General features: G+C 46.9%; 2 protein-coding genes across 3 annotated transcripts in view; one reads left to right on the top strand and one right to left on the bottom strand.

Moving 5' to 3' along the window:
• The window catches only part of LOC138526876 (uncharacterized), a 1,504,711-nt gene that overhangs the window by 141,876 nt on the left and 1,337,635 nt on the right, over positions 1 to 25,200 (top strand). For both annotated transcript variants that reach the window (XM_069637661.1, XM_069637652.1), the window contains exon 4: positions 13,856 to 13,984. In XM_069637661.1, coding sequence (XP_069493762.1) covers positions 13,856 to 13,984 — 129 coding nt within the window. The remainder of the gene's footprint in view (positions 1 to 13,855; positions 13,985 to 25,200) is intronic.
• LOC138526886 (uncharacterized protein ZSWIM9-like) overlaps positions 1 to 25,200 on the bottom strand; it is a 1,119,771-nt gene that overhangs the window by 586,319 nt on the left and 508,252 nt on the right. The gene's annotated exons all lie outside the window — the stretch shown is intronic.

Raw genomic sequence — 25,200 nt, 5'->3', positions numbered from 1 at the left:
CAGTCAGGCGCGTTGGGCCTACTTCTTTGCCCAGTACCAAATTCCAAATCACTCATGTTCCCGGATTACAAAACATGATTGCTGACGCCTTGTTTCGACGTCCAGATTATGTAGCCACTGAAGACCAGGCCTATCCTAAGATGTTTCCCCACACTATCTTTGTAGCTGAAGCAGTCAGCCTCCTGGATGAAATCCGAGTGCAAACCCAGTCCTCTGACCTCTGGAAGGATATTTTAAGGAAGAATCCATGGAATCTAAGAGTTAAGGAAGGATATTTATTCAAGGACAATGCACTGGTCATTCCTACGCAGAAATTACAACAAAGGATAATAAACCTCTGCCATGATACCCTTCACTCCGGTCATCGTGGTATAACGAACACCCTCCGTCTTATACAGAGACAGTTTTGGTGGCCTGGAATGAAGACTGACGTACAACAGTACATCAAGGCTTGTGCTATCGTTGGCCAAAACAAACATAACAAGAGACCAGCGGGTCTTCTACTACAACCATTGCTGCCAACAAGACTATGGGAATTTATTGCTACAGTCTTCATTGTGGAATTAACACCATCCCGAGGATACACGACCATCATGGTAACCATAGACTTGTTCACTCATATGGCTAATTTTACACCTTTGTATAAACTACCATCCTCCTCAGAACTTGCTAGAATCTTCCTGGAACACATTTTCCGTCTTCATGGACTTCCTTCCAAGATCATATCGGACCGAGGACCTCAATACGTCTCACAATTCTGGAAACATCTGTCGTATTCTAGGGTTTCAACGCGCACTCTCATCATGTTATCTCCCACAAACCAACGGAGCCACGGAACGTGTAAAATCAAACCCTGGAGCAATATCTTCGTTCTTTTGCCACCAAGGTTCAGGATGACTGGTCTCTCCTCATACCCCTGGCCGAGTTTGCCTACAACAATTCCGATCAGTCAGCACTCCAGGTCAGCCCTTTCTATTGCAGTCAAGGTTTTCACCCGTCCGTTTTACCTTCTGTTCTTCCACATCCCACTCCAGTACCTACTCTCGACTCATGGATTCAGACTCTGATCAACATACACAAGGAAGCCAAGGAACAATTGAAAGAGGACCAGACACGCACTAAGCGTTATGCAGACTCCAAAAGAAGACCAGCGCCTTCTTATTCTGTTGGTGATCAAGTCTGGTTGTCCTCGAAACTATTACCGTGACATCTACGGCCAAACAAATTAGCCCCTCGGTACTATGGACCATTTTCCATAAAGGAAATCGTCAATCCTGTCTCATTCCGACTCGAGCTACCTGACTCCTGGAAGAAAATACACCCAGTCTTTCACACTTCCCTATTGAAACCCTACATCCAATCCACCCGAAAATCCTTCAGACCCAGTCCTGTTGTGGTGGACGGTCAGCTGGAATATGAAGTGTCCAGAATATGCGATTCCAGGTATAAACGGGGTCGACTTCAATACCTGTTTGATTGGAAGGGATATCCTCCTAGCGAGAGAACCTGGGAACCAGTTTCTAACTTAAATACCCCTAGATTGCTTGGATTCCATCTCATACACCCGGGCAAACCTGGTGGAACAGGTCTTCGGGGGAGGCATGCTGTCATGACCCATAGAACTTGCCCCTTCTGGACTTCCTGGTCCTTATCGCGACGGGGCTTGTATTCCTTGTTACTCCCAACATGGCCTTCACGTCGCACACGGCACGTTCTATAAATTGGCCACAGCCTCGCGGCCCCACGCGTCTCAACGCTATCATTAGGTAGTGACTTGACGTGTGTGTGCTGTTCGGCGAAACCACTATTTCCTAGTTTCCTGGTTCCTTCTTCCTTCCCTTCACCCTTTCCCTCTAATTCTGCTTCCGGAATCCTCATCCCTAGCGACCGCTACTTTTTTCCTGGACATCCTGGAACTGCGACCTTCCCGGAACTCAGAACGCGCTCTGCAGCCGGACGAGACTCGAGCGAGCCTATACAAGACCCGATCCGTCCACAAGAGGAATCCTCCCGCGGAACAGAGCAAGAAGCGATCCCATGTGAGACGGGGGGAGATTTACGACAATTGCAAGCTCTCCGATTTAAATATCTTTCAATGGCTCCACTTGCATGTTTAGGTCACCCGCTACTAATAGCCATGTCTACTATTTTCCAGTCGTAATTTGGCCAAGTCATATAGCATGTTGACCGTTAACATGCTCTTGGTCCTGCAGGTTTTTAAATTATTTTTTTTTAATTTTTTAAATATTTTTTTTATTGGCATTTATAAACTTACATTCATATAATTCCGGTCAATTCCTTCGTTTCAAATGCAGCAAGCTTGCATGCAAGATCGATTACAGTTCTGTAAAAACATTTCAACATAACAGCAAAACAACTTTCTTCACGCATGTAAACTAGGTATCTCGTACATTGATTACATAGTCGAGCTAGGTGTGTAGGGACACTCCACAGACAGCCTTCACTGACATTGGGGCGTGATATTCATGAAAACCTCCTTTACTGGCCAACTTCTGGGTGTTTAGCTAGGCCATACCTTGCAACAGTTAGTATATTATTATTATGCATGTAGGGTGTCCTAGAGTTCACAGCGGTTTGTTGTCTGACGAGTAAAACATGTCCCAGATTAACATCTTCCAGGACTCATAGGTACCACTGGTGGACGCTTCCAGTCTGTGCGCCGTGCCAATCCACACCCTGGTTTCTGCCTCAGCCCAGGTCTCAAAATCCCTATGCCAACGTGTGTATTGCGGGCCTTTAGATGACTTCCATGCTATAGCTATCCTCTCGGGAGGATCGCTCAGGGGCAACGTGCTCACCTTGGAAGCAAGACGACACGGAGCACCACAGATTCGAAGCTCCGGGTCCGTGCTTAGAAACCTCTGGGTATTAAGCACGTTATAAATATCCTATCATATCATAGCGATGCACCTCTTAGCCAGAATTCACGCCATGTCCATGAATTTAATGGCCTATTTGTATTTGCTGTTCCTTCAGTATACTCCCAGCAGACACACTTTCAGGCTTCAGTCATATCTAATGACCTCGGCCCTCCTGTACGCCTGGTCGATGCAAGCCCAAAAACTCAGTATTTTGCGCAGCCCCAAAACATATGAATTAGGTCCGCCCCTGTACTGCCGCACCAAGGACATGGTTGTGCACCGCTACTGAACTGAGCCACCCTACTAGGTGTCATAGAGGTGCAATACAACACATTCAGTTGGACTAGTTTAAAAGGGGGGGTTCTCGACACCTACCGGGGGAAACCCAATACACATTCCCCTTCCCTCTCCTCTATATCCACCCCAAGGTCCACCTCCCAGCGTGCTTTTGATTCTGAGCTCCGAGGATTGGGTCTGTTGGCCAAGCTGGCATACAGCCTGGAGACCGGTTTCCAACCGTCATCCAAGGTGTACATAAAGGTCCGCAGCAGAGCTGCCTCTGGTTCCCTAGGCCCCTCAGCCCATTTCCATTTTGCCACCCTTGTTACTCGCAAATATTGCAGTAATTGCCCCCTAGGCAGCCCTGATTGGTCAATTAAGGCCTCCATCTCCTTGAATTTTTCATTCTCATACATGGCACCCCAATTAGACAGACCCCAGCTCTCCCAGTGTCTTGCTGCCGCCAGGACCTCCCTGTTTCTGCATACATCCACTTCCATCAGGATCTCTGGCGAATAGGGACATTCTAGTTTCTGCAGTTTACGGGTCCTACACCACATCCTGCTTCCCAAGTCAACCAATAGAGGGATAGCGCCCAAGCAGCTCAATGGCAACCACAATTTCTCTTTAAGGTGCACAGGGGCTACCAGGTTCTGTAGTAAAGTCCACTTAGATGTGACTTCATACAATAGTGGTGATGAAGCCGAGCTGTGCTGTCAAATAATATCTCTCTAAATCTGGGAGTTGCACACCTCGCTCCCCAAAGGGTAGGTACAGTGTTGCTAGAGCAAGCTTATGTCGCGACGGGCCCCAAAGGAATCCCCTAATCGGTGATTCCAGTAGGCGGAAGAAAGAGGCTTTGATGTAATGGTGGACATTAGTAAAATAAATACAGGAATCTCGGTAATATTATCCTTTTTGTAATTGCAATCCTGCCCATCAGCGACAGTGGGAGCCTGGACCAGAATGTCATTGATCTCTTAAGTGTCAAAAAACACGTAAGAGAGCTCAATTACCCCACTTATAGTCCACCTTGCACTTGGGTCAGGGACACAAGGAGAGAATATTGTGATAGAGTATCTGTTTTATCTATCTAAGAATCACATAGAACAAACATTATTTTCCAAAGAGTAGGCAGAGTAAAAACACATTTTTTAATCAAAGAAATATTGATAACATAAAGAAATATATGTGATGGGTGCTTTCCGCAAGACACCTCATAAACTTAAAGCAAAATGTTGTGCAGCAAAATTATTTCTGTTCTGTTTTCGCGGTCAATGTGCAATTTTGTCAGCCAGGAGGCACTTGTGAAAATATTTTCTTTCAAGCCAAGATTTCTTCTCCGGACCTTGTGTTTCTTTGGTGATTTATTGTTAGCATTGACGCTAGGTCCCAGAAGCCTTCAGACTTGATTCGGACATGGTCGTTGTTTAATGCCGTTTTATTTCTGTCTCGCCCACCGGCCTTATAAGTGATAACGGTGGGTTCAGAAGTCTCTCGGTTTTGCAACAGCTCCTCTTGGTCTGCGCACGGAAGCGCCAAAGAAACACAAGGTCCGGAGAAGAAATCTTGGCTTGAAAGAAAATATTTTCACAAGTGCCTCCTGGCTGACAAAATTGCGCATTGACCGCAAAAGCAGAACAGAAATAATTTTGCTGCACAACGGAATTCATGAAAAAGGTGATCTTCCACTTCCCCCGCTATAGAAACCAACCTTTAGTCCAACCACAAGAGCATAAAAAGCACGAAAAAAGTGTGAAACACCTGGGGATTTGTTTTTTGAACTTTTTGTCAACCGAAAGAGAATATACCGTCCTGAAGAGGGCCACAACTAAAACAGCAGAACACCAGGGATGGTGTTGATGTAATCTGTGTGCCGAAACATATGTAGACATCCCACAGACACAACTAATGTGTCTTTTCTCCGCAGCATTAGAATTTCATGCTGTACACATAGAGTATTCTCCCCTCCAAAAAAAATTGTAAAAGAATCAAAATTGTTTGAAATAGTTTGCCAAGGTGATCTGTTACAAATGTCACTGTACTAACTCTAGACACCACTAGTAGAACATGTGTTTTTGCTGGACTTTTGAACTTTTGAGTTTTTCATTTTGCTTTAAGTTTGAGGTGTCTTGTGGAAAGCATCCATCACATACATTTCTTTTATCAATATTTCTTTGATTAAAAAATGTGTTTTTACTCTGCCTACTCTTTGGAAAATGTTTGTTCTATGCGATTCTTAGATAGATAAAACAGATAATCTATCACGATATTCTCTCCTTGTGACCCTGACCCAAGTGTAAGGTGGACTAAAAGTGGGGTAGTTGAGCTCTCTTGCGTGTTGTTTGACACTTTACAACTTAGTCCCTATTTCAGCTCAATCCCCCTTTAATAAAAAATTGGGACTCAACCATTTTTTACGCCTATCGATCTCTTAAGGCCTTTTACCACCCCGACCGTGTTTCAGTCGTGCATCCACCCCACCCCCTGTGTGCATAATATGTACCCCTAGATATTTAAAGGATTCCAGACACCATGAAAGCCCCACTTCCGGTAGATCTCTTACGGCGACCCCCCTCCCCACCTCCCCGAGACCAGCTATCTCCCTACTAAAAGAAATCCCTGACACTCTTGCAAAGCTGTCCAACACCTCCATAACTATTGGCAAATTGTGTTGCGGGTCACTGAGGTAGAGCAAAACATCGTCTGCATATAACTAGATTAGATGGCCTGTGCCCCAATCCGTGTACCTGCCTCCAAGAATTCTTTACGAAGGTAGCTAGCCAGGGGCTCTTGTGCCAGCACATACAGCATGGGTGACCACAGGGATCCTTGACACGTACCTCTCTTTATGTCCCATGCCGCCGATACCTGCCTTCCGGTTTTAACCCTTGCAGCCGGTAAGTAATACAAGATTCGTACCCAACTGCTCACCAAACCCAAACTCATGCAGTACTGCAAACAGCCATTCCCAGTATAATGCATTGTTGCGGGCAGTGATTAGTCTGCGCAATGATATGCTGCAGGTGACGTAGATTCAAGGCTGTGCTACGACCCGGAATAAAGCCATTTTGATCACCGTGTACCAAACCTTCAATTACCCTGCGGAGCCGCTCCGCCAATATTGTCGTCAAGATCTTCATGTCATAATTTAACATAGCAAGCGGCCTATAGGAATCGCAGCTATCCGTGGGTTTCCCATGCTTGGGGATCGGGACTACCAAGGTTTCCCTCATACTTGCCAGAAGCTCGCCCTTTGTTTAGGTTTTTTCAAATAACTTAATCAGCACTGGGGCCACTAAAGACGCATATGTTTTGTAAAATTCTGGGGGCAGTCAGTCACTGCCCAGAGTTTTACTAGTGGCAACCGACACGATTGCCTAGCTCACGTCCTCAACCGTAAAGGCTTGGTCAAGTGCAGCTTGACGTACAGCTTCCAGTTTAGGAAGCCCTATTTCTTCAAGATCGCTCAGCACCTCCTCCTGTGGGACCAGTTCCTCATGCCCATATAGTTGAGAATAAAATTCAGCAAATATCTTGTTGATTCCTGATTGTGTTCTGCACAAGTTACCCTCGCCATCTCTGAACTCTGTGTCGGATGCCTAGGGTGTTCCCTTTTACAAAGCCACGATAGGAGTCCACTATGTCTGTCACCTTCTGCATGGGCTCTTGTATAGCTGTATAGTCAAATTTTGCCAATCTCCCCCAGACCTCGAGGCATCGACTCCTGGCTTCAGCCAGATTCCTTTCACCCGATTGTTGTCCCACCCCCTGAGCCTCAATGTCTCGTATTTCTTCCTCTAGCTTCTCCAAATCTGCCCTCTGTGTTTTCCGGATACCTCCTGCACTAGCAATAACCTCAACTCTAACTACTACTTTCAGTATTTCCCACACAGTGCCCCACTCTTTTACACTGCCTACATTGCATTCCAAAAATTCCTCCAGCATCTTCTGTAGTTTATCTCTGAAGATTTGTCTGTCAAGGTGTCTGTAGGCGTGCGCCACATCGGGATGGGAGGCAGGGGACTGCAAATGCTCCATTCCATCAGCAACGGGGAATAGTCCGAGATTGTTCAGCCCAGATAACTTGCTGTACTGATTTCAGCCATTTGGGTCTGGCCCACAAAGAAATAATCTATCCTGGTGTACAGGCCGTGGGGTGTGGAGTATGAGTAGCCCCTATCTTCAGTGCATAACCCTCCATACATCCACCAAGTCTAGACTAGCTAGCACTGCATTAAGAGCTGCAGGTGCTGGACCCATGCCCTTCTGGGGAGGGTAGGACCTATCCAGCAGCGGGTCTCTAGCGCAATTAAAATTGCTCCTCCTTTCCCCCCAACTGAAGAAACACTCCCGGTGGTGCACTATCTTGGTACAGAGCGTATTAACATGTGATGGGTGCCATGGTTTGGGAAGTAGGAGTTAATTATATACACACCTCAACATGGTCTATATAGCCCCTCAAATTAGGTACCTCCCGCCACCATCTGCTTCCATCTCAGTCAATTGGAACGAAACATCTGCACTTATCCCCTTAAACACTCCCCTAGCATATTTAGAGTATGGCACCCCATATCCCTGCAGTTAGTTCAGCGCCCCCACCCCCCCAGCGCTCCTTGACCTTTACTAGTTCCTCAGCTGCAAGGTGGGTCTCCTGTAGTAGGGCAATTGGCACCTTTTTGTGATTTAGAAAGGACTTAATTCGAATTCTGCGCAGGTATGTGCCCAGCCCACGGACATTCCACGTCAATACCTTAATGGGAGATGCCATGCAAATGTCTAGGTCTCACCCTTCGCTCCCCAGAGACCATCTCCCACCAATCCACCATACCGTTTCCCAGATTACAGATCACCTTCAGCCACCCTGAACCCCTCCACACACCCAGCCAGCAATAAAAGCCATACAGTATATGTACCCATTTACGTGAAGAACTTAAAACTAACACCACAAAAAACCCTAAACAACCGCCCAGCAACTGCTCCATACTTGCATTGCTCAGCGCACCCACACCTTTTGGATCTATCCAGGCCATTTTATGCGCAGTAATGGATGTCGGCAACAGGCCAACCCCAACCTATGCATGCAATAGACGTGCAAGCCCTAGGCCGGCGATCAAATGTTGCCCCCATCAACAGTAAAAAAGTCAGTACACTGGTAACAGATCCCAGTTTGCACCCACACTTCAGAAGCAGGGCCACTTTACAACTCGCAAACATTCCCAAACCCTAGCTCAGTGGGCCCTCATTGGTGATGTTCATTGCCTCGCGTATTGGGGTCGCCTCCATCTGCTAGACTGTTATGCCCCAGCCACAAGTTTGCCGCTCTGGGGGTTGCCAGAAAGTGCGCTCTGCACTTATAAATAATTTTGAGCCTAGCTGGGTACAGGAGCATGTACTTAACATTTAAATGCCAAGTCTAGCTTTGACCTGTACAAAAGAGTTCCTGGCCCTATGGACAGTCGGCGTGTAGTCTGGATAAATGGCAATTTTAGAATGTCTCGCTGGACTTCCCCGCCTTCCCCCGATATTACCCCCTTGTCTTGAAAATGTAGGATCTGTGCAATAATGGTCTAGGGTGTGACCCTGGCAGAGGCTTCTTTTGCAGCGAATGGTGGGCCCGTTCCACCGCAAATCCTTGCTACCGGTTTCCTGCCACAATTTCTTGTATCAATACATTTTCCACATAATGTGTGGGGTTCGGGCCCTCAAGACCTTCCGGTATCCCCAGCAGCCTAACATTGTTCTGCCGGGCCTGCCCGCTTTGCGTCCTCTGGTCTCAGCTCCAGAGCGGCATTCCGTCTCTCCAACTCCTTTACTCGAGTCTCAAGATCTTACGTAGATTTCCGGGTTTCCTTCAGTTCTGATTCAGCCGATGTCACCCTCTCCGACAGGTTGGATACATCCTGTCGGTGCAGCTGCACGTCCACCTTAACCTCCTCTATCCATGTTTCTAGAGAGGACCTCAGCGCTGCTATCCCTGCCAACCCCAGATCCTCCTGCTTGCCCAGTTCCAGTGCCTCTGTCTCCGACTGCGCCATTGCTTTACTCTGCCGTAAGTCGCGGGCCTAGCTAGTGTTGTCCATGATCGTGAGTTACTCTTGCCTTTGGAGGGGGACATGTCGTTCAAAGCCGGAGCAGTCAACAACCAGCACCCTTTGATTCAGATCCAGCCCCTCTGGCGTAGCCCTCCTGCGTACTTGTCTCAACTCCAGTTCCAGTGCACTCAGTAGGGTATCTGGTCTTTCCATCAAATACTTTTCCATCGAAAATTATTAATTGAATTGCCTTTCCATCGAAAAGCATATTCATTGAAGAATTTTCGATGGTTAATTTCGATGGGTAGTGTTAGAGCCAAGGGCTAGGGTTAGAGCCTAGGGTTGGGGCTAGGGTTATGTTATGTTAAGGTACTTATATAGCACACCGTCACCAACTGAATTGGTCCCCAGGCGCTCTGGAGGATCTGTAAACCAGCACTGCGCTAAAACGACATCGCCAGCGTTGTGCCTCCAATGCAATGCCGGCTCTGTGTTGTGTAAGCGCTGGAGCAGTTCACTCCCAGCCGTGGTCACCGGTGCAAGTGTTTACCCCCGGGATCCGGCAGTATCGGAGCAAACCAAGCAGCTCCCTTCTGCTCCTTCAACGCGCTCTTCCACGTTTGTCCACCTCCAGGCCTAGAGCAATCTCACTGCAGTGCCTCCATTCTCCCCCGGATTGTTGCGGTTCCGTGGTAGCCGTGTGTAAAAAATCACCTCAGCTTCCCATTGCTCACAAGCCATCAGTTCACAACCGCCCAGTGAAGCGGTTAAATTCATGCAAGTATTCGTTTGTGGGTAAACGGGAGTTCTGATCCCCACTCCGGTGTCGTCGTAGCATGGAAGTCTGCTCCAAGGAACCGCTACATCACCTCTGGTCCGCCGGATCATGCCAGTGTCTTCAGCAGTCTCCGTCACTGTTAGGCAGAATCACATGCAGTACCCTTTGGGAAAACTACACACAATTAAGACTACAAGTGTCAGTACAATTTCACCTTTGGTACACGCCTGTACTACACAGTATTGTGGTAGCAGTGGCTGAGCGTAGAGACAAATCTTAGTATTTAAAATAAAATAAAAAATAAAAAAAAGTCTTTGAAATTTGTTGTAGGAAATTAAAATAAGAACGCAATCTACATCATCACCTGAAGAAGGGGTCAGGATAACCCCGAAACGCGTAGTGAATCAAGAGCTTGTGATTGTGTTTTAATACTTATATTTTTTGGTTGAGTTGACATTAACACAGAAATATTTGAGATGTTTTTTGAAAGTCATTATTTTTGTATTAGGACTATCTGGCTTGTTCTTTTGTAGAAAGAAAAAGTAAAAAATATTTTTTTGAATGAATGGTGTAATTCAAGTTTTCTTTGAAAAAACTGTATGAATTAAGAATACAACTAACTTTTAGTAAAAAAAAGATATATATTGTGTATTTTCTTTTTTCTGAAATTTCTAATTGAAAATGTAGAAATATTGTTTACTTTGCTCTAATAAGACAAAGAGATTTGTTCTCAAGTAGAGTGACCAGGGTCATGTCCCATAGGCTTTCCTGGGGCCTAAAAATATGAGCAGCCAGACTTATCTCAAGAGTAAAGTGAGCAGTACAATAGGTTACACAAAGGACTAGCAATCACAGTGGTTCAAACGAACACTTACTCAAGGTTTCTTGGTAAAAGAATATATATTTATTTACACAGTCATTTGGAAACCATTCCACTAGTAAGAGCAGCTCAATATCACAATCTAATATACTACAATACACAACCAGTACGTTTCTAAACAAGTTCAGCTCCCCTGAAGTGGGACCAAAAGGGCACTTCAGTTACTTTAAAAAGAGGTAAAAAGACAAGGTTAAAAGAATTAAAGTACAAATACTTTGCAGAGGTAGGGCAAATAGTTTCAGTTCACTACAACCAGCAATTCAATTCAATAGGCCTGGGCCAAACTCAATGGTTCAGAGTCTTGTATAGGATAGCACAGTTCTGGTAGTAAATGGTTAAGTCTTTGCCCCGGTTTTTAGAAGGATTTGGTCAGACGAAAAGTTAGATGTTGGTTTAGGGAAGGACAAACCTTCAGAGTTGCGAAAGTTTCACAAACTTTCACTGCGGCCGAACGGAGTTCCGCACTGCACTTACACCGTACCTTTTTAATTGATGAAAAGCTGTAGCCGAGGCAGTTGTTCCTGGCAGTTCCTGCAGATATCGCTGTTCCTGAGCTTCAGCCGTGGTGACAAGGAGGACGTCGGGAGGTTCCTGCACTGCGCAGGAAAGAGGCCACAAGCTTGGCAAAAACGTCGATTTTAACAGCCGGTCAAGTGGCACAGAGAGTAAAGCGCTCGCTTTGACATCCGTGCAGAGCTTGCTAACGCAGGTTTGAATCCCGGCAGGGCCAAACTCAGCCTTTCATCCTTCCGAGCTCGATAAATGAGCACCACACACCGTGGGTCATAAATAATAAGCAGCGCTCAGATATCCCAGGGTTAATAGCGCTATATAAATGCCAAATTATTATTATAAAGTCCACAAACTGGTTTCCTTCCCACTGCCTATCCGGTTTTCAACAGCGCTCTGAAGAAAATTCGACCAGGATGGGGGACGGTGTCCAGGTGGCTTGCGAGTTGGTTGTTCCCACCAAACTCGAGGGAAGAAGTTAACCTTGAAGGGCTTCTCTGTCGATGGAGTTTCAGGCAATTCGGACCTGCAGCAGGGTTTCACCGGTGGACCAGGAGTGCAGCAGTCGTGTTCCTTCAGCTGGTCTTCGGTTCTTTCGTTTCAGTGGTCGACTCTGCTTTGCAGGTCCCAGAAACCTGCTTTTAAACAGTTTCCCCCATTAATTCCAGCCTGGCTGTCACTCAAACAGCAGGGTGGCTGTCCTTGCCGGACAGCCAGCCGGCCAATCACGCCAGAGTGCATACAGGTCTCCTTGGAGACTAAGCACAGGGAGTTTCGGGCACCTACCTCACATCCTGTCCACCCCAGACACTCAGGCACCAGAGGAGGGCTTCAGCACTGAAGCCCACAAATGCCAACGAACAAAGGGACCAAACCTGGTTTGGCGCGCAGAGTTACACAAGAAGGACCTTTTTCTAAAAGAAATGGCGAAGAAAGTTGACCGGAGTCTGTTTTTACAGATGGGTCTTGGGCACCATATTGAAAAACATGGCTGACATGATTTTTGATTTCGCGGTCACAAGCCATTTCAAGTAGGAAACGTTAACATTTGACTGTTACATGAGTGTTTTGAGACACAGGATGCTAGGCAACCCCTCCAGCAGTCTATAGGAAGATAGTGTGTGCTGGGTCTGTACATTTAAAAGGACTAGTAAAGTCAGTTTAACTTTACATGCTCTGGGAGACAGTAGTCGGTCCCAGAGACGGTATTTAAACCTTGGGGAGTCTGAAAGACACCCCTGTACCACTGCACTAAAGGTGCTGTGTGACACACAAGAAAAAGATGCCTATGGGGTTTAAAAACCCCATATCCAAAGAACACACCAGTAAAACGCACACAAATACATAAGAGTGGGGGAAAAAGGCACACACTCTTTCCAGGTAATAATTTAAATCCTAGAAATCCAGCAAAGTTGCTGGAGGTCTCAAAAGGTAATGGAAATTAGCACATTCTTGAGAATTCTCCCTAACACTCACCCCAGCTCTCAGACTGCGCATGGCTACCGCCTTCCATCTGCATTGTTAGGAGCTGTAGATGTACCGAGGTGTTCTACCACTTTCCCTCCCATGCCGGAGCCTAACCATATTGCCAATCTCCCACTAGACAAGCCTTTTCGCCCCTTGGTGGCTGGTACGAAAAAGGACCTATAGTGTTAACTATGATTTGGAGCAGATGAATAGATCTTATTTTTAGTACTCTGATCTTATGTTACTTGTGTCTTTATCCCTCTTGGGTAATCATCTCTCTCTCTCTCTCTTCTCGTTCCGTGATCTTGACAGATGGAATGAGATTTAGGGATTTCGCTACCTGGTTTTTGGTCATGGGAATCCAGCTATCCCAAGAAAGCATCTGGTGCTTCTTCCTCCACCACTGTCCTGTTAGAATACTGCGTCTCTCCTAGGGTATTCACCTGAGGGAAACCCTGGCCTCCCCTACCCAGGGGACTCCTCCCTCGCTTGTCCACCCCCAGGGTTGGAATTCAAAAGCGAGTGCCTTCCCCAGGCCCCCTGAATAGAGGATTCCCGGGGTCTGCATGGGAGAATACCCCCAGGTTTCTCACAATCTGGACACAAGAGCAAACACTGCATCAATGTCTGCGAGATGACCGTAATAGCGGTAGCAATTCAAAACACTCTGGATATTGGTGGGAGACGCATGCTAGTAGGGGTAGCTTCAGTGTTTTACTTCAAAAAGCTAGGATGAACATATTCCTAGAACCTATAACAGGCAGCACAAATTAACAAATGAACAATAAATGATAAATGTTTGTGAATCAGGCATGATGCGTTTGGGTGATCAACAAAGAAATAATTATTCAATTGGACATCTCCCATCACTGCTGTTATTTCAATATCAAATGATGTGTGCCATCTCCAGGTACTTAGTCAGGATTCAAAGATCTATATTATGAATGGCAGAAATTTAGGGTGAATTTCTATTTATCCTTTTTGCTCTTGCTTTATGATGGTTTCCCTGTTGGTTCCCCCTTAGGTCGATATGGATGAAAATGAGGTTAAAGATAAGCAACCTGAAGACAAGAAGGAGGAGGCAGAACAGGTGGATGGAAAAGATTCCACTTTCACACTGATAAGTGAGGGCTCTGAGATAGATGATGAACAGGTAATATAATAAAGACAGGATTTCTTTCTGTCAATGTATTAGACATGTCAATATTGTTTAAAACGTTTACATATGTTTTGTTGATGGTCGATTAACATCTTGATTTCACTGGGTGTTTGTGAGTGTATTCTTCATTTGGCTTAGCACATCAGTGATGAAAGCAATAGTATGTAAAGTCATTGCTTTGTGTCATCATGAAGCAAGACACAAACAGATTCAGAGTTCAAACAAAAATGGTTTATTAACTTAAATGTCACTGTGGATTAAGGCTTAACTTGCCCCATGGTAAGGTGGAGATTTCCCTACCTAAGGAAACAAAGGATAGTCCGAGTCAGTAAGTTCAACTTAAGTCTGTCTCTGTCCACAACCTGTGCTTGCCCTCGCATCTAAAGCTAAACAATGTGTAAGGATGTCGGCAACAAAAGAAACAGTGTTACAAATAAAGTTCTGAGCTTCTTCCAGCTCCTGGCTTACTTTCCAGCTCCCCTTCCCCAAATTCAAGACTGTTCCACAAGGTCTCGGGTTTACTTTTCCCACAACCCTGTTCAAACGAAATCTTGGGGTTCCCTTCCCCAAAAAGACAATAAGGTTCCAAAGAGAAAACTGATCTCAGGGTTCCTTTTCCCCCAAAGAAGACAACGCTGTTCCACAATGGCCTCAGGATTCTCTTCTCCTAAGGTCTCACCAAACTTACAAGGTCTCGGGTTTCCCTTCCCCCAAGACTTCAACCTGTTCAGCTTGCCAACTTGTACTTAGTCTCAGTTGCTCAATATTCAAAATCAGTTCCAGGTCAACTTTACACTCCTTCTTGTTTATTGACAGTTCATACAGATTGCTTTCTTCTGCTTCACTTCAGCAATCCCTTTATATGCTTGGGTTTGCTCTCTGTATATTTCTTTGGCTTTCACAGATGGGGTATCCCCAGTCTAGGCGCAGTTGTTGGACCACAGTGTACACCCATTACAGGTCGCGTAATCGGTAACCCTAGGCTTTCTTGCCCACGAGGTTCTTCTGTACCTGCACCTGTGTTCTGGTTCCGTTCACTTGGCTTTCTCCTTGCCAGCCTTTTAACTGTGCAACAATATGGTTTCCTATTTGCCGGTCTTTGGACTTTGCCAGAATGTGCTCTTTCATACACTTCACTTTGTGGTGCTCTTTCCTTCACCACATTGCTTTCTGTTAGGAGAGTTTTCCTGAAGTCCCACTTGGAGGTAAGACTTTAGTAAGCTATACCAGTGGTTTGTAGATTCCCCAACTCTTAGTAACAGTTTGTACTACTCAAAAACATTGGTAGAGTGGCAGAGCAGCCTGGCTTATCATAAGAGGAAGCTGTGAGCTTGTAGGTAAGTGCACTGAACCTAGTTAGTAATGCACATCAAAGAAACATACACATACAATTATATTAAAATATAGATTTATTATATTTACACAGGAGTCACTGTTAAATACTTATAAACCAAAACACACAGGTATACTTTTAAAAGGCCACTTCTTAGTTGGTAGTTGCTGAATGCTTACAATTGTTATAGGAGTTTGACGGGTCTACCGTATTATCGTTAACATGCACCCACAAAGTAATACAGTAATTGTATTAAGTTAGCAAAGACATATAAAATAGTGATTTTTAGAAAGGACAATTGTTGGTTAGTGTTATACTAGCATAGCTTAAGGTTCTAGAAGTCTTTTAAAGTGCAACTCTAGCTAAAAAGCAGTTTGGAGAGGCTTAAGTCTTGAAAAGCAGCAGAAGTCAAAGGTTCCTGTGGATACTTTCTAGTTTCTAGGAAAAAAATGCAAAAAGGCTTAACCAATGTTGGAGACCCTGTTGAAGGACTCCATAAAGGGACACAAGCAACGGCTTCGGATCAGAGACTGTGCTCCAGATCAGATTTGGAAGTGGGAGTATTTTACTACCAATATATGTAACACTTAAATGTTCTTCAAAATACACATGCTCTGTTTCACTAAATCAGTAGATACCCTTTTGGGATGGCACACAGGCACTTCCTATACCTTGAGGTGACTTAAATAACTAGGACCCTGTGGACATTAATATATCACTGTCGCATTTAGAGCAATACCGAGTTTGATGTCAAAGGGAAAAAGGTTCGGGAATAAAACAATGGTTAACAGATATTCTTAAGCAGGGAAGTACTTTTGAACCCCCCCCCCCCCAATGCAAAGTAAATTAACCCTTTCCCAGCTACAGAAGTTATAGAATGTGTGACCTTTGTTGAAGGATAGTTAAAGCACAATGTCAGAGGTTGGGAGTGTCCTTCAGGGAGCCAGGACTGCCAATGTCACTTGAGCAAAGTCTAGGGGAGCTGAAACACTTCTTGAAGGTAAGTAAAAAGTCTTGTACAATGTTTTAGCAATCTTTGTAGAAAATGGAATTACTGTTGGGCGACAAGCTGGGAGACCTTTGAGGGGCAAAGCTGCAAGCAACTCTGCAATAGCAACCAAGACAAGTCTCAACTGAGAGCTAACAAGGCTACACATTAAGAGGGAAGTACCTCTTAGTTTACAGTACCTTAGGTCTGACGAAATTGGTTCCAGCTGGCTTCTGTTCCAGTTGGCTTCTGTTCCAGTTGTAGTATGGCAGATCCAGATGTTCCTGGGCCTCAGTCGTGGGGACAAGAGAGAGGACATCTTGGGACTCCTGCGCTAAGGTTTGAAGGTTGGCGGCAGTAATGGACAAACTTCATATCAGTGGCTCTTTGCGGTTTCAGCTTCTTGCAAATAGCACCACTGTGGTTCTCGGATACTGTATGGGCTTTCCTCGCGTCTGGGGTCCAGCACTCTGTTGAGGTTGCTCAGGCTTGGTCAGTCCTGCTTCATGGGAGTCCGGAGGATCTTCCTGGAGCTCGGGTCCGCTTTAAAGATGAGTCATTTGATTCTGGTGTTCCTCTCCCTGGCAATCGGTTCCTGCATCAGCAATGGAAGTACAGCAAGCTCAAAGAAGATGTACAGATGAGTTAGTCTTGGGGTCGATTTGGTCCCACCAATCCATGGGGAGAAGTCATCCTTTGCAGGGCTTCTCTAGTCGAGGCGAATTCAGAGCTTCAGCACTGCAGCAGGGCTTCACCGGGCAAACCAACGTTCCAGGAGTTGCAGCAAGCGTCTCTTCCAAGTTCTTCTTCGTATTCCTTTGTCCAGTGGTCGGCTCTGCCTTCCGAGCCAAAGATCTCGCCTTTTATGCAGGATGTCTCCCATCACAACCTAGCTGTCACTCACACAGCAGGGTGGCTGTCCTCCAAGGACAGCCAGCCAATAACCTTTGGGTACATCCCTGTCACCAAGGGGATTAAGCACAGGGAGTTTCGGGCACCTCCCTCACTTTCTGCCCTGCCAGACAAGCTGGAGCCAGAGGCGGGCTTCAGCAGTGAAACCCACCAAAGACAAAACCAACAAAGGGTTGGCGCGCAGAGTAAATCTCAAGAAGGACCTTTCCAACAAGAAATGGTGAAAAAAGACGACCAGGGCCATTTTGACAAAGTGGGCACCCATGGGTGCTTTACTGCAGCTGCAACTGCAGCCCTCGGTAGGAACACACAATGGTAGGATAAAGTTGTTGCGCTCACCTGACTCCCACGGAGGCGCTGGCCTGGTTCGCGCTGATGTGACCTCTTCTAAGGTTATGCGCAGGGTTCGGAAGACGGACTGGACCGGGCCCCCAAATCTGGCTTGTCTGGCTCGCAGAAGTATCCTTCTGTAGGCGAAAATAGGGGATTAACTGTCTGCGGGGTAATGCAATGGGCCTCCCACTTTCCCCTCTCACCCTCCTCGAAACCCTTCTGTGATTCCTCGTAGCATCTCACCTTAGGGTCTGGAAGGATGAGCTCTCCATCCGGCTTCTGATGCAGGGGCGCGTTGGTATCCAGTTACTTCACTGGATTTTCGGATTGGTGAGAACCAAACTTGCTTGGCTTCCAGGTAAGTTTTTTGATAAGAGGTTCCCCTTGTGTCCATGCATTAAAGTACTAATGCTAGTGTCTTTTTCCCCCATAGGGGCCGGGGTACGGAATGCCGGGGAACAGGCACCAACCCGAGATGAGAGGTGAAATCCTTGTAGAAATCAGGTAAGTCTTTAATGAGCGTTTTTTGGTAATGTCTTTTCATTCGCTCATTAACGCTGATGTCTCTTTTTTCCCCTTAGGGGCCGGGGTCCGGAAATGCCAGGATGCGGCGCGGACCCGAAATGAAGAGGGAATGAATCAACAGGTAAGTATTTACATGGAGATTTAGCTTTCCTTATTCCCTTCTCTCTCTCACCTTTTTGTTCTGGTCTTTTTCTCCCTAGGCGCTGCAGCATGACTGCGAATCCGGATGATCGCTGCTGAACATGGAGGCGCCCTGTAAAGGTGAGTGGAATGCGGCGCTGCAGCGATCGACGTGATGAGCTTTTAAATAAGTTTTCCTTTTCAGGATTGTCGGCGAGATGTCTCCGGGATGCAGATTTAGCAGGTAAGGACTTTTCCTTCTTTTCTTCTCTTCCTTTGCAGGTGATCCAGGATTCTGGCAGGCGTGGCAGAAGTCAGGATGCAGGAGCAGACACGGTGAGCGTCCAGCTGCTAGATGCAGAACAACGTGAAGCACGTGTGGCTATTCGGGTGGGGTTTAAATAGCCTTGGAAGAAGTTCCAGGTATGTATCCTTCCCTGACCACGCCCGGATGGTAAATTAGTCCCACAGGTAAAGTAGTTCCTTTCAGGCCTCAAGGAGGCCGGGATCCTGCAGCATGGTCTGCATCAGGTAAGTGCATCAGGTAAGTGCACCCAAGCACTCCCATAATGAGCCTGGCGCCTATGGCGCCAGGACTGATGTCTTTTATGAGCCTGGCGCCATAGGCGCCAGGACACTGTCCAAAGGGCCCCTATATGGGGTTGCTGTGTCCTTCCTTGGGGACTGGATGTCCGCTTTCGGGGACGCAGGGCTTGAACCGGCTCCCCGGGAGCGGGCATAATGACAAAAGTAAACCATTGCCAGCAGCCATTAATTGTAGAAAGGGTAACATAAAAATGTTGCATGAGAAACTAGACAAGGGGGGGGATACTAAGTAACCCCTTCAGCACCCTATAGTAAGATAGTGTGTGCTGGGTCTAGAAAGTTACAAATGTAAGCAAAGTCAATTTCACTTATCTTCACTGCTCTTGGAAACTGTAGTTTAACCAAAAGAAGGTATTTAAACCTTTGGGAAATCTGAAAGACTTCCCTGTGCCACTGCACTGAAGATGCTGTGTGTCACAATGTAAAAAGATGATGCCTATGGAGTTTGTCAGACTCCAAAACCAAAAGAAACCGTGTTCAAATTAAAGAAAAATACATGAGAGAGTGGGCAAAAGGTCTTGCTCTCTCCAGGATTGAAATTAAAAGTCCTAAAGCCCAGCAAAAGAGCTGCGGGGTTCTCTAGGGTAGAAGGTAAATTAGCAAATTTCTGAGTATTTTCCCCTAACAGTCGCCCTATGCGGAGCTCCCAGGAGTTTATATTGCTCAATATTGTTACTTTGTCCCACGACCTACAGTCGTCTTAATATCTTGACTACCTCTTTTTGACGACTGCATCTTGGACTTTCTGCCGCCGAAGATAACCACTATTACTTGGCGACTGGTGTACTGATCGTCTGTCGACCGCGTGGCTTCTGCCTTCCGGCCAGGCCCTTACAGTAGAGTGCGTGGGGCCCTGGTTTCTTCTTTTCAAGAATGCATTTCCTTTTCCCTTCTCTTTCCCTATTTGGTCTGGCTGCTGTCTACCTCTGCTATGGAGAGGACACCCTTTAAATGTTGTCTGTCGTGTAACAGCAAATTCCAGTGGAAGGACACCCATCACCATTGCAATAGGTGCCTAACTCGTGACCACGACAAGCGTTCTTGTAAGTCCTGCAAACTCTTCAGTCCCAAGACATTAAAGGACAGGCGGACAAAACGGTTGGCGGCCTACTCAATGCAGGCTGAAAGTTATTCCTCCCGTTGGTGCTGTGGATTCGGATGATGAGGATTCCAGCGGCAGCCATGGCTCCGACCTGGAAGCCATAGACCTTTCGGCAGAACCCTCTGGTTCCCAGATGCCCGGCCCGACAGACCGGCCACTGGTACTGTTATGGGGAGTTCACATCCCAGCCGACAATGGCACACACGCACCACCTAAGCCCAAAAACACAACCCCTAAAGCCTCCTCGACGGACGCATCGAAGAAATGTCTAACGCCTACAGGCCCATCAAACTTCAGTGTCTTCCGAACCTTGCGGTTTGGCGCCCTCCACGAAACCCTCTTCTTGGCATGGGCTTTCGCTCACAAGGGCGCCTCCCCTCCCCACCCAAAAAACACACGGTAGCCGACACGCCGTGCAAGGGCACGCAAGCACCCAAGGCTTTGGTAGAGTTGTCAATCGCATCAAAACCTAGTATTCAGATGGCGAAAATATGCGAGAGTCTCACGGCTATTACTTCAGCAGCCAGAGAACAAAGAGCCATGCCCTGTCATCGAGAGGAGTATTCAGAAGCCCCCCAGCCTCTTTCAAAGGCTTTGTCTGGAAAATGTCCCCCTTCTGAACAACGCTTTCCACCTCCAGACCCCTCTGCATCTTCGCCTGTGGATGATCAAATGCTATTTAGTGCCATCCTAAAAAGAGCCACAGATCATTTTGAGCTTGCTACACAGGAGACGCCCCCCTGATGGCGACTTTGTTGAAAATATTCTCAAGGAAAAGCCTCCCACTAGTCAGGCTATTCTGCTACTCAAACACCTAGCTCCTTCTTTGTCACCCTCCCTCACAAGGGCAGCCAACCCTGGGTTGAGAAATTGTTCTGCCCGCTCCATCTGACCCTATGTATATACAAGCTCATGCAACACTGGACTCCCTGGTTGTTAGAACCAACAGAAAGAGGGCAGGGCTTCCACTATCCACAGCAGAAGCTCCCCCGGATAAAGATTGCTAAAAACGTTATGTCTTAGGGAAGCGTATTACTGCTTCTGCAGTCTATTCTACCAGAATAGCTAACAATACAACTCTCCTCACTAGGTATAGCGATGTCCAGGGAGGCCTGCCGGCCTCCTCCACAAAGTGACCTACTGGTACGGGTCCCCTTCCATGCCTCCCCGGTCGGGGGACGCTTGTCATTCATCCACGCATGGGAGGGGATCACATCAGACCAGTGGGTGTTAAAGACCGTCACCCACGTTTACTGCATAGAGCTCCACCGGCCACCTCAATACAACCCACCAAAGAGCAAACACCTATCACCAGCACACAGGACACCGTAGAATTCATCCCCATTCACCAGGTAAACAAGGGTATTTATTTGGTGTACTTCCTTGTACCCAAAAAGGATCTCACCATGCGCCCTGTATTAGACTTGCGCCTAGCGAACAAGTATGTCAAACTGTAAATATTCAGAATGACAACACTGCAGGAGGTAATCATGGCCACATTGGATATGAAAGATGCATACTTTCATATTTCAATGTTGCTAGCGCACAGAAACTACCTAAGGGTCATGATAGAGGACACCCCCTATCAGTTCAAGGTTCTTCCCTTCGGCATTGCCTCAGCTCCACGGGTGCTCACAAAGGTATTGGCGGTAGTAGCTGCTCACCTGCGCAGGCAGTCCATCCCAATCTATCCCTACCTCGACGACTGACTAATAACGGGGGATTTGTACGGAACATGCCTAACACATACCCAGAAGACGTTCGATCTCTTCTTCAGCCTCGGGTTCTCGGATCAACGAGAAATTGTCCAGCCTAGGCCCCAGCCAAGTCAGTTTCTGGGCGCTCTAATTTGGACCAAAGACGCCCTCGCCTTTCCCTCCGAGAGGGTTCAAAACATGCTGTTCCAGATCCCTCGCTATGTAGCCAGTCAAGAGCGTATGCAAAGCCATGCGACTGTTAGGAATGATGGCCTCCTACATCTACCTAGATCCATACGCACGTCTGCGCATGCAACCCATGCAAAGTGGCTCTCGAGCCAATGGTGTCGGGCCATCGGACTATGGGACGATCTAGTGGTTGTCTCGGCAGCCCTCGTTCTCTCTCTCTCTGCAGTATTGGTCAAGGGAAAACCTTCACCACTCTCATCACAAATGCATCTCTGACGCAGAGGGTGGGTAGGGGTGTGGGGGAACCCCCCCCCCCCACCTCTTTCATCAGACGGCGCACGGTGTGTTGTTTCCCAGTGGTAGCATCCAAACACATAAGCTTGTTGGAACTGGTAGCAGTATTCAAGGCCCTGGAGGCCTTCCAAACACACCTTCAGGGGCAGGCAGTTCTAGTCCTCACGGACAGTACTACGGACATGTATTACTTAAACAAACATGGGGGCACTCACTCTCTATGGCTGTCGAAACTGTCCCAGAACATAAGGAGGAAATAGGCTCTCAAACACAAGATGTTCCAGGGGAACGCCATCTTTTGGCAGATGTAGTCAGCAGAGACTCCCCACCCCCCCCCACACCCCCACCTGTAGAGCGCGAGTGGCAAATACACAAAGACATTGTACTCGCCGTCTTTGCAGACTGGGGCTTCCGAGAGATCGACATGTTCACATCTCTGGAGAACGCACAATGCCAAGATTACACCTCCGGGTACCGTCCAAACCGCTCCAAGGGGAACGCTCTATAGATAACATGGTCAGGGAAATGTGTCTATGCTTTTCCCCTGATTCCCCCTCCTCAACGGGATAGTGCACAAGATGCCCCAAGAGCCAGTCGGGATGATTCTGCTGGCCCCGATCTGGGCCCGCCAACCTTGGTTCTCCCATCTCATGGCAATGTCAGTATCCCTTCTCAGGAAACTGCCATGCAGCAAGTACAACATGCTGTCGCAAGACCATGGGGGAGACACTACATCATGCCCTCAAACTCTCAACTTATCAGCCTGGCTCCTGAGGTCATAGAGTACGGGAACCTCCAACTCCTCAAAGATGTATGGACCTACTCGGGGAAGCACGGACACCTAACATCAGACATTGCTACACCAGCAAATGGAAATGCTTTGTCATCTGTCCTAATGGCAAGGGCATCAGTCCTATTGAATGCACACCAACACACATTGTCCTGTACCTAACCCACCTGTTAGATTCAGCTCTGGTTTTAAATTCCTTAAAGGTCCACTTAGCTGCGATTTCAGCATACACCACGTCCCAGAAGGTGGTTTCATAGTGGAAAATTCCAGTAATTGAAGCATTTATGGAAGGGGTAAAAAGACTTAATCCCCTTATATACAACCCAGCTCCTAGGTGGGACCTGAACGTTGTACTTAACAGACTAATGGGGCCTCCCTTTGAACCAATACAATAAGCTAGCCTTAAAGTACTCACCTAGAAGACAAACTTCTTGGTGGCGATCACATCGATAAGGAGAGTTAATGAAATGCAGGCCCTTTCAGTTCAAGACCCATTCGTCACAAATCACAAAGATAAGGTGGTCCTGCGCACTCGCCCACGATTTGCACCTACATTTATTTCAAAGTTCCATGTAAACCAGCCAATAGAACTACCCACCTTTTTCCAGAACCCCACTAATGTGGCAGAAAGGAGCCTCCACATACTGGATGTGAGGAGAGTGGTTATCTATTATCTAGAAAAGACAAAACCACTAAGAAAAGTAAACCAGTTTTTCGTTTCAGTGACAGATGGGGCGCCTGTCTCTAAATCGACTATTTCAAAGTGGATCGTAAACTGCATCACACTGTGCTACACTCTTGCCAAGAGAGATCTTCCCTTCACGCCTAGAGCACTCTCTACTCGGGGCAGAGTTCATTCATTGCAAATGTTCCTCTTGAGTCCATTTTTAATGCAGCAACCTGGAGTTCTTTACACACCTTTAAACAACACTATTGCCTAGATACACACTCAAGGTCTGAATTTCAGGTTGGAAAAGCGGTGCCGACATCTTGCTACTGTTCCTTCACACATCCCACCACCATCTCTGGGTACTGCTCACTTATCTATGCACAGCATGTGATTCTAAGCAGATTAATAAGCATCAGAAGACCTGCATTACTCATGTAATAGCATTTTTGATGATTGTATTTGCTTAGATTCACATGTGCCCACCCTTCCTCCCCTCATGGAGTCGAAGGAACATAGACCTCTTACACCTTCTCTCTTCTGTACTCACTCATGCTGACTATAAGGCTCCCTCACAGCAGAGAAAACGCAATCAGGGGGACCTCGATGCGTGAGGGATTTTGAGCACACTACACGTCACGTTGGGGATGGCGTTTGACACGCCCATGTCAACGTCCCCTTTCGATCTGCGAAAGAAAGATGCAATACTCCGCAAATTACCACTAGATATCGGACTATGCACAGCATGTGAAACTAAGCAGGTACTATCATTTGAAATGCTATTACCGTGAGTAATGCATGCCATTTGTAGGGAGTAAAGGTAGCCGATGGACCCCTTAGCTGTAGCGCTGGTCAGAGGTAAAAGGGGGTTGCCCTGGACACCTCTATGTGCACTCAACACTCTGGAGCGACTTTCTGGAATAGGTTAAGCACTACCCTTTCCCCACAGTACCTTAGGTTAGAATAAAGTGTTTGTGGCTGGATGCTCCGTAATGTTGCACCTCTGGACCCGACCTCAGTATTCCTTGGTCTGATGACAAAAGGCAGGACAATGGTTGGGATCTCTCGGCAGCAGTCTCGAGGGACGACCTCCGGCACAGCTTTGATCAACTTCTCTGGTCACTCTGCCGTTTTGGCAACTTTTTTGCAGCACCAACAAAGGACTCTCTTTGCCCAGTCAATCTTCTTCGGCTCCTGCAGTCCTGCATTCTATTGAGGGGACTTCGGTGAGTTGGATTGTGTCTCTGAAGTGTCCCTGAGGGCTCAACAGAGACTTGGACAAATTCTGCCTTCCCAAAACGATGCACTTCAAATGGGTTGCCAGTCTCCTGGAATTGGGGTTCCGCAGCTCTGGAAAGTCACAGGACCTCGGGATATGGCTCAAATCAAAGTTTGACTTGGAGCTGGTTGTTCTCACCAGTCAAAGGGGAGGAGTCGCCCTCTTAGGAGTTTCACTGTCGCACAGAAAACTGGTTCGGGACACCAGTGGTCGCTTCTGTTGTTGCACAGGATCTGCAGGCGTCTCTGGTCATCTTCAGTTACTTGAGTTTCTAGTGATCGACTTGCTTTTCACTTCAGGAGCATAACCTTTTTTCTAATGCTTGTTAATCTACTTAGAATCACATGCTGTGCATATAGTCCGATATCCAGTGGT

The sequence above is a fragment of the Ambystoma mexicanum genome, chromosome 1q (assembly GCF_040938575.1).
Source record: "Ambystoma mexicanum isolate Mex_15411 chromosome 1q, UKY_AmexF1_1, whole genome shotgun sequence".
Classification (NCBI taxonomy): domain Eukaryota; kingdom Metazoa; phylum Chordata; class Amphibia; order Caudata; family Ambystomatidae; genus Ambystoma; species Ambystoma mexicanum.
The sequence above is the reverse complement of the archived record's forward strand: the minus strand, read 5'-3'. Positions and strand labels throughout refer to the sequence as shown.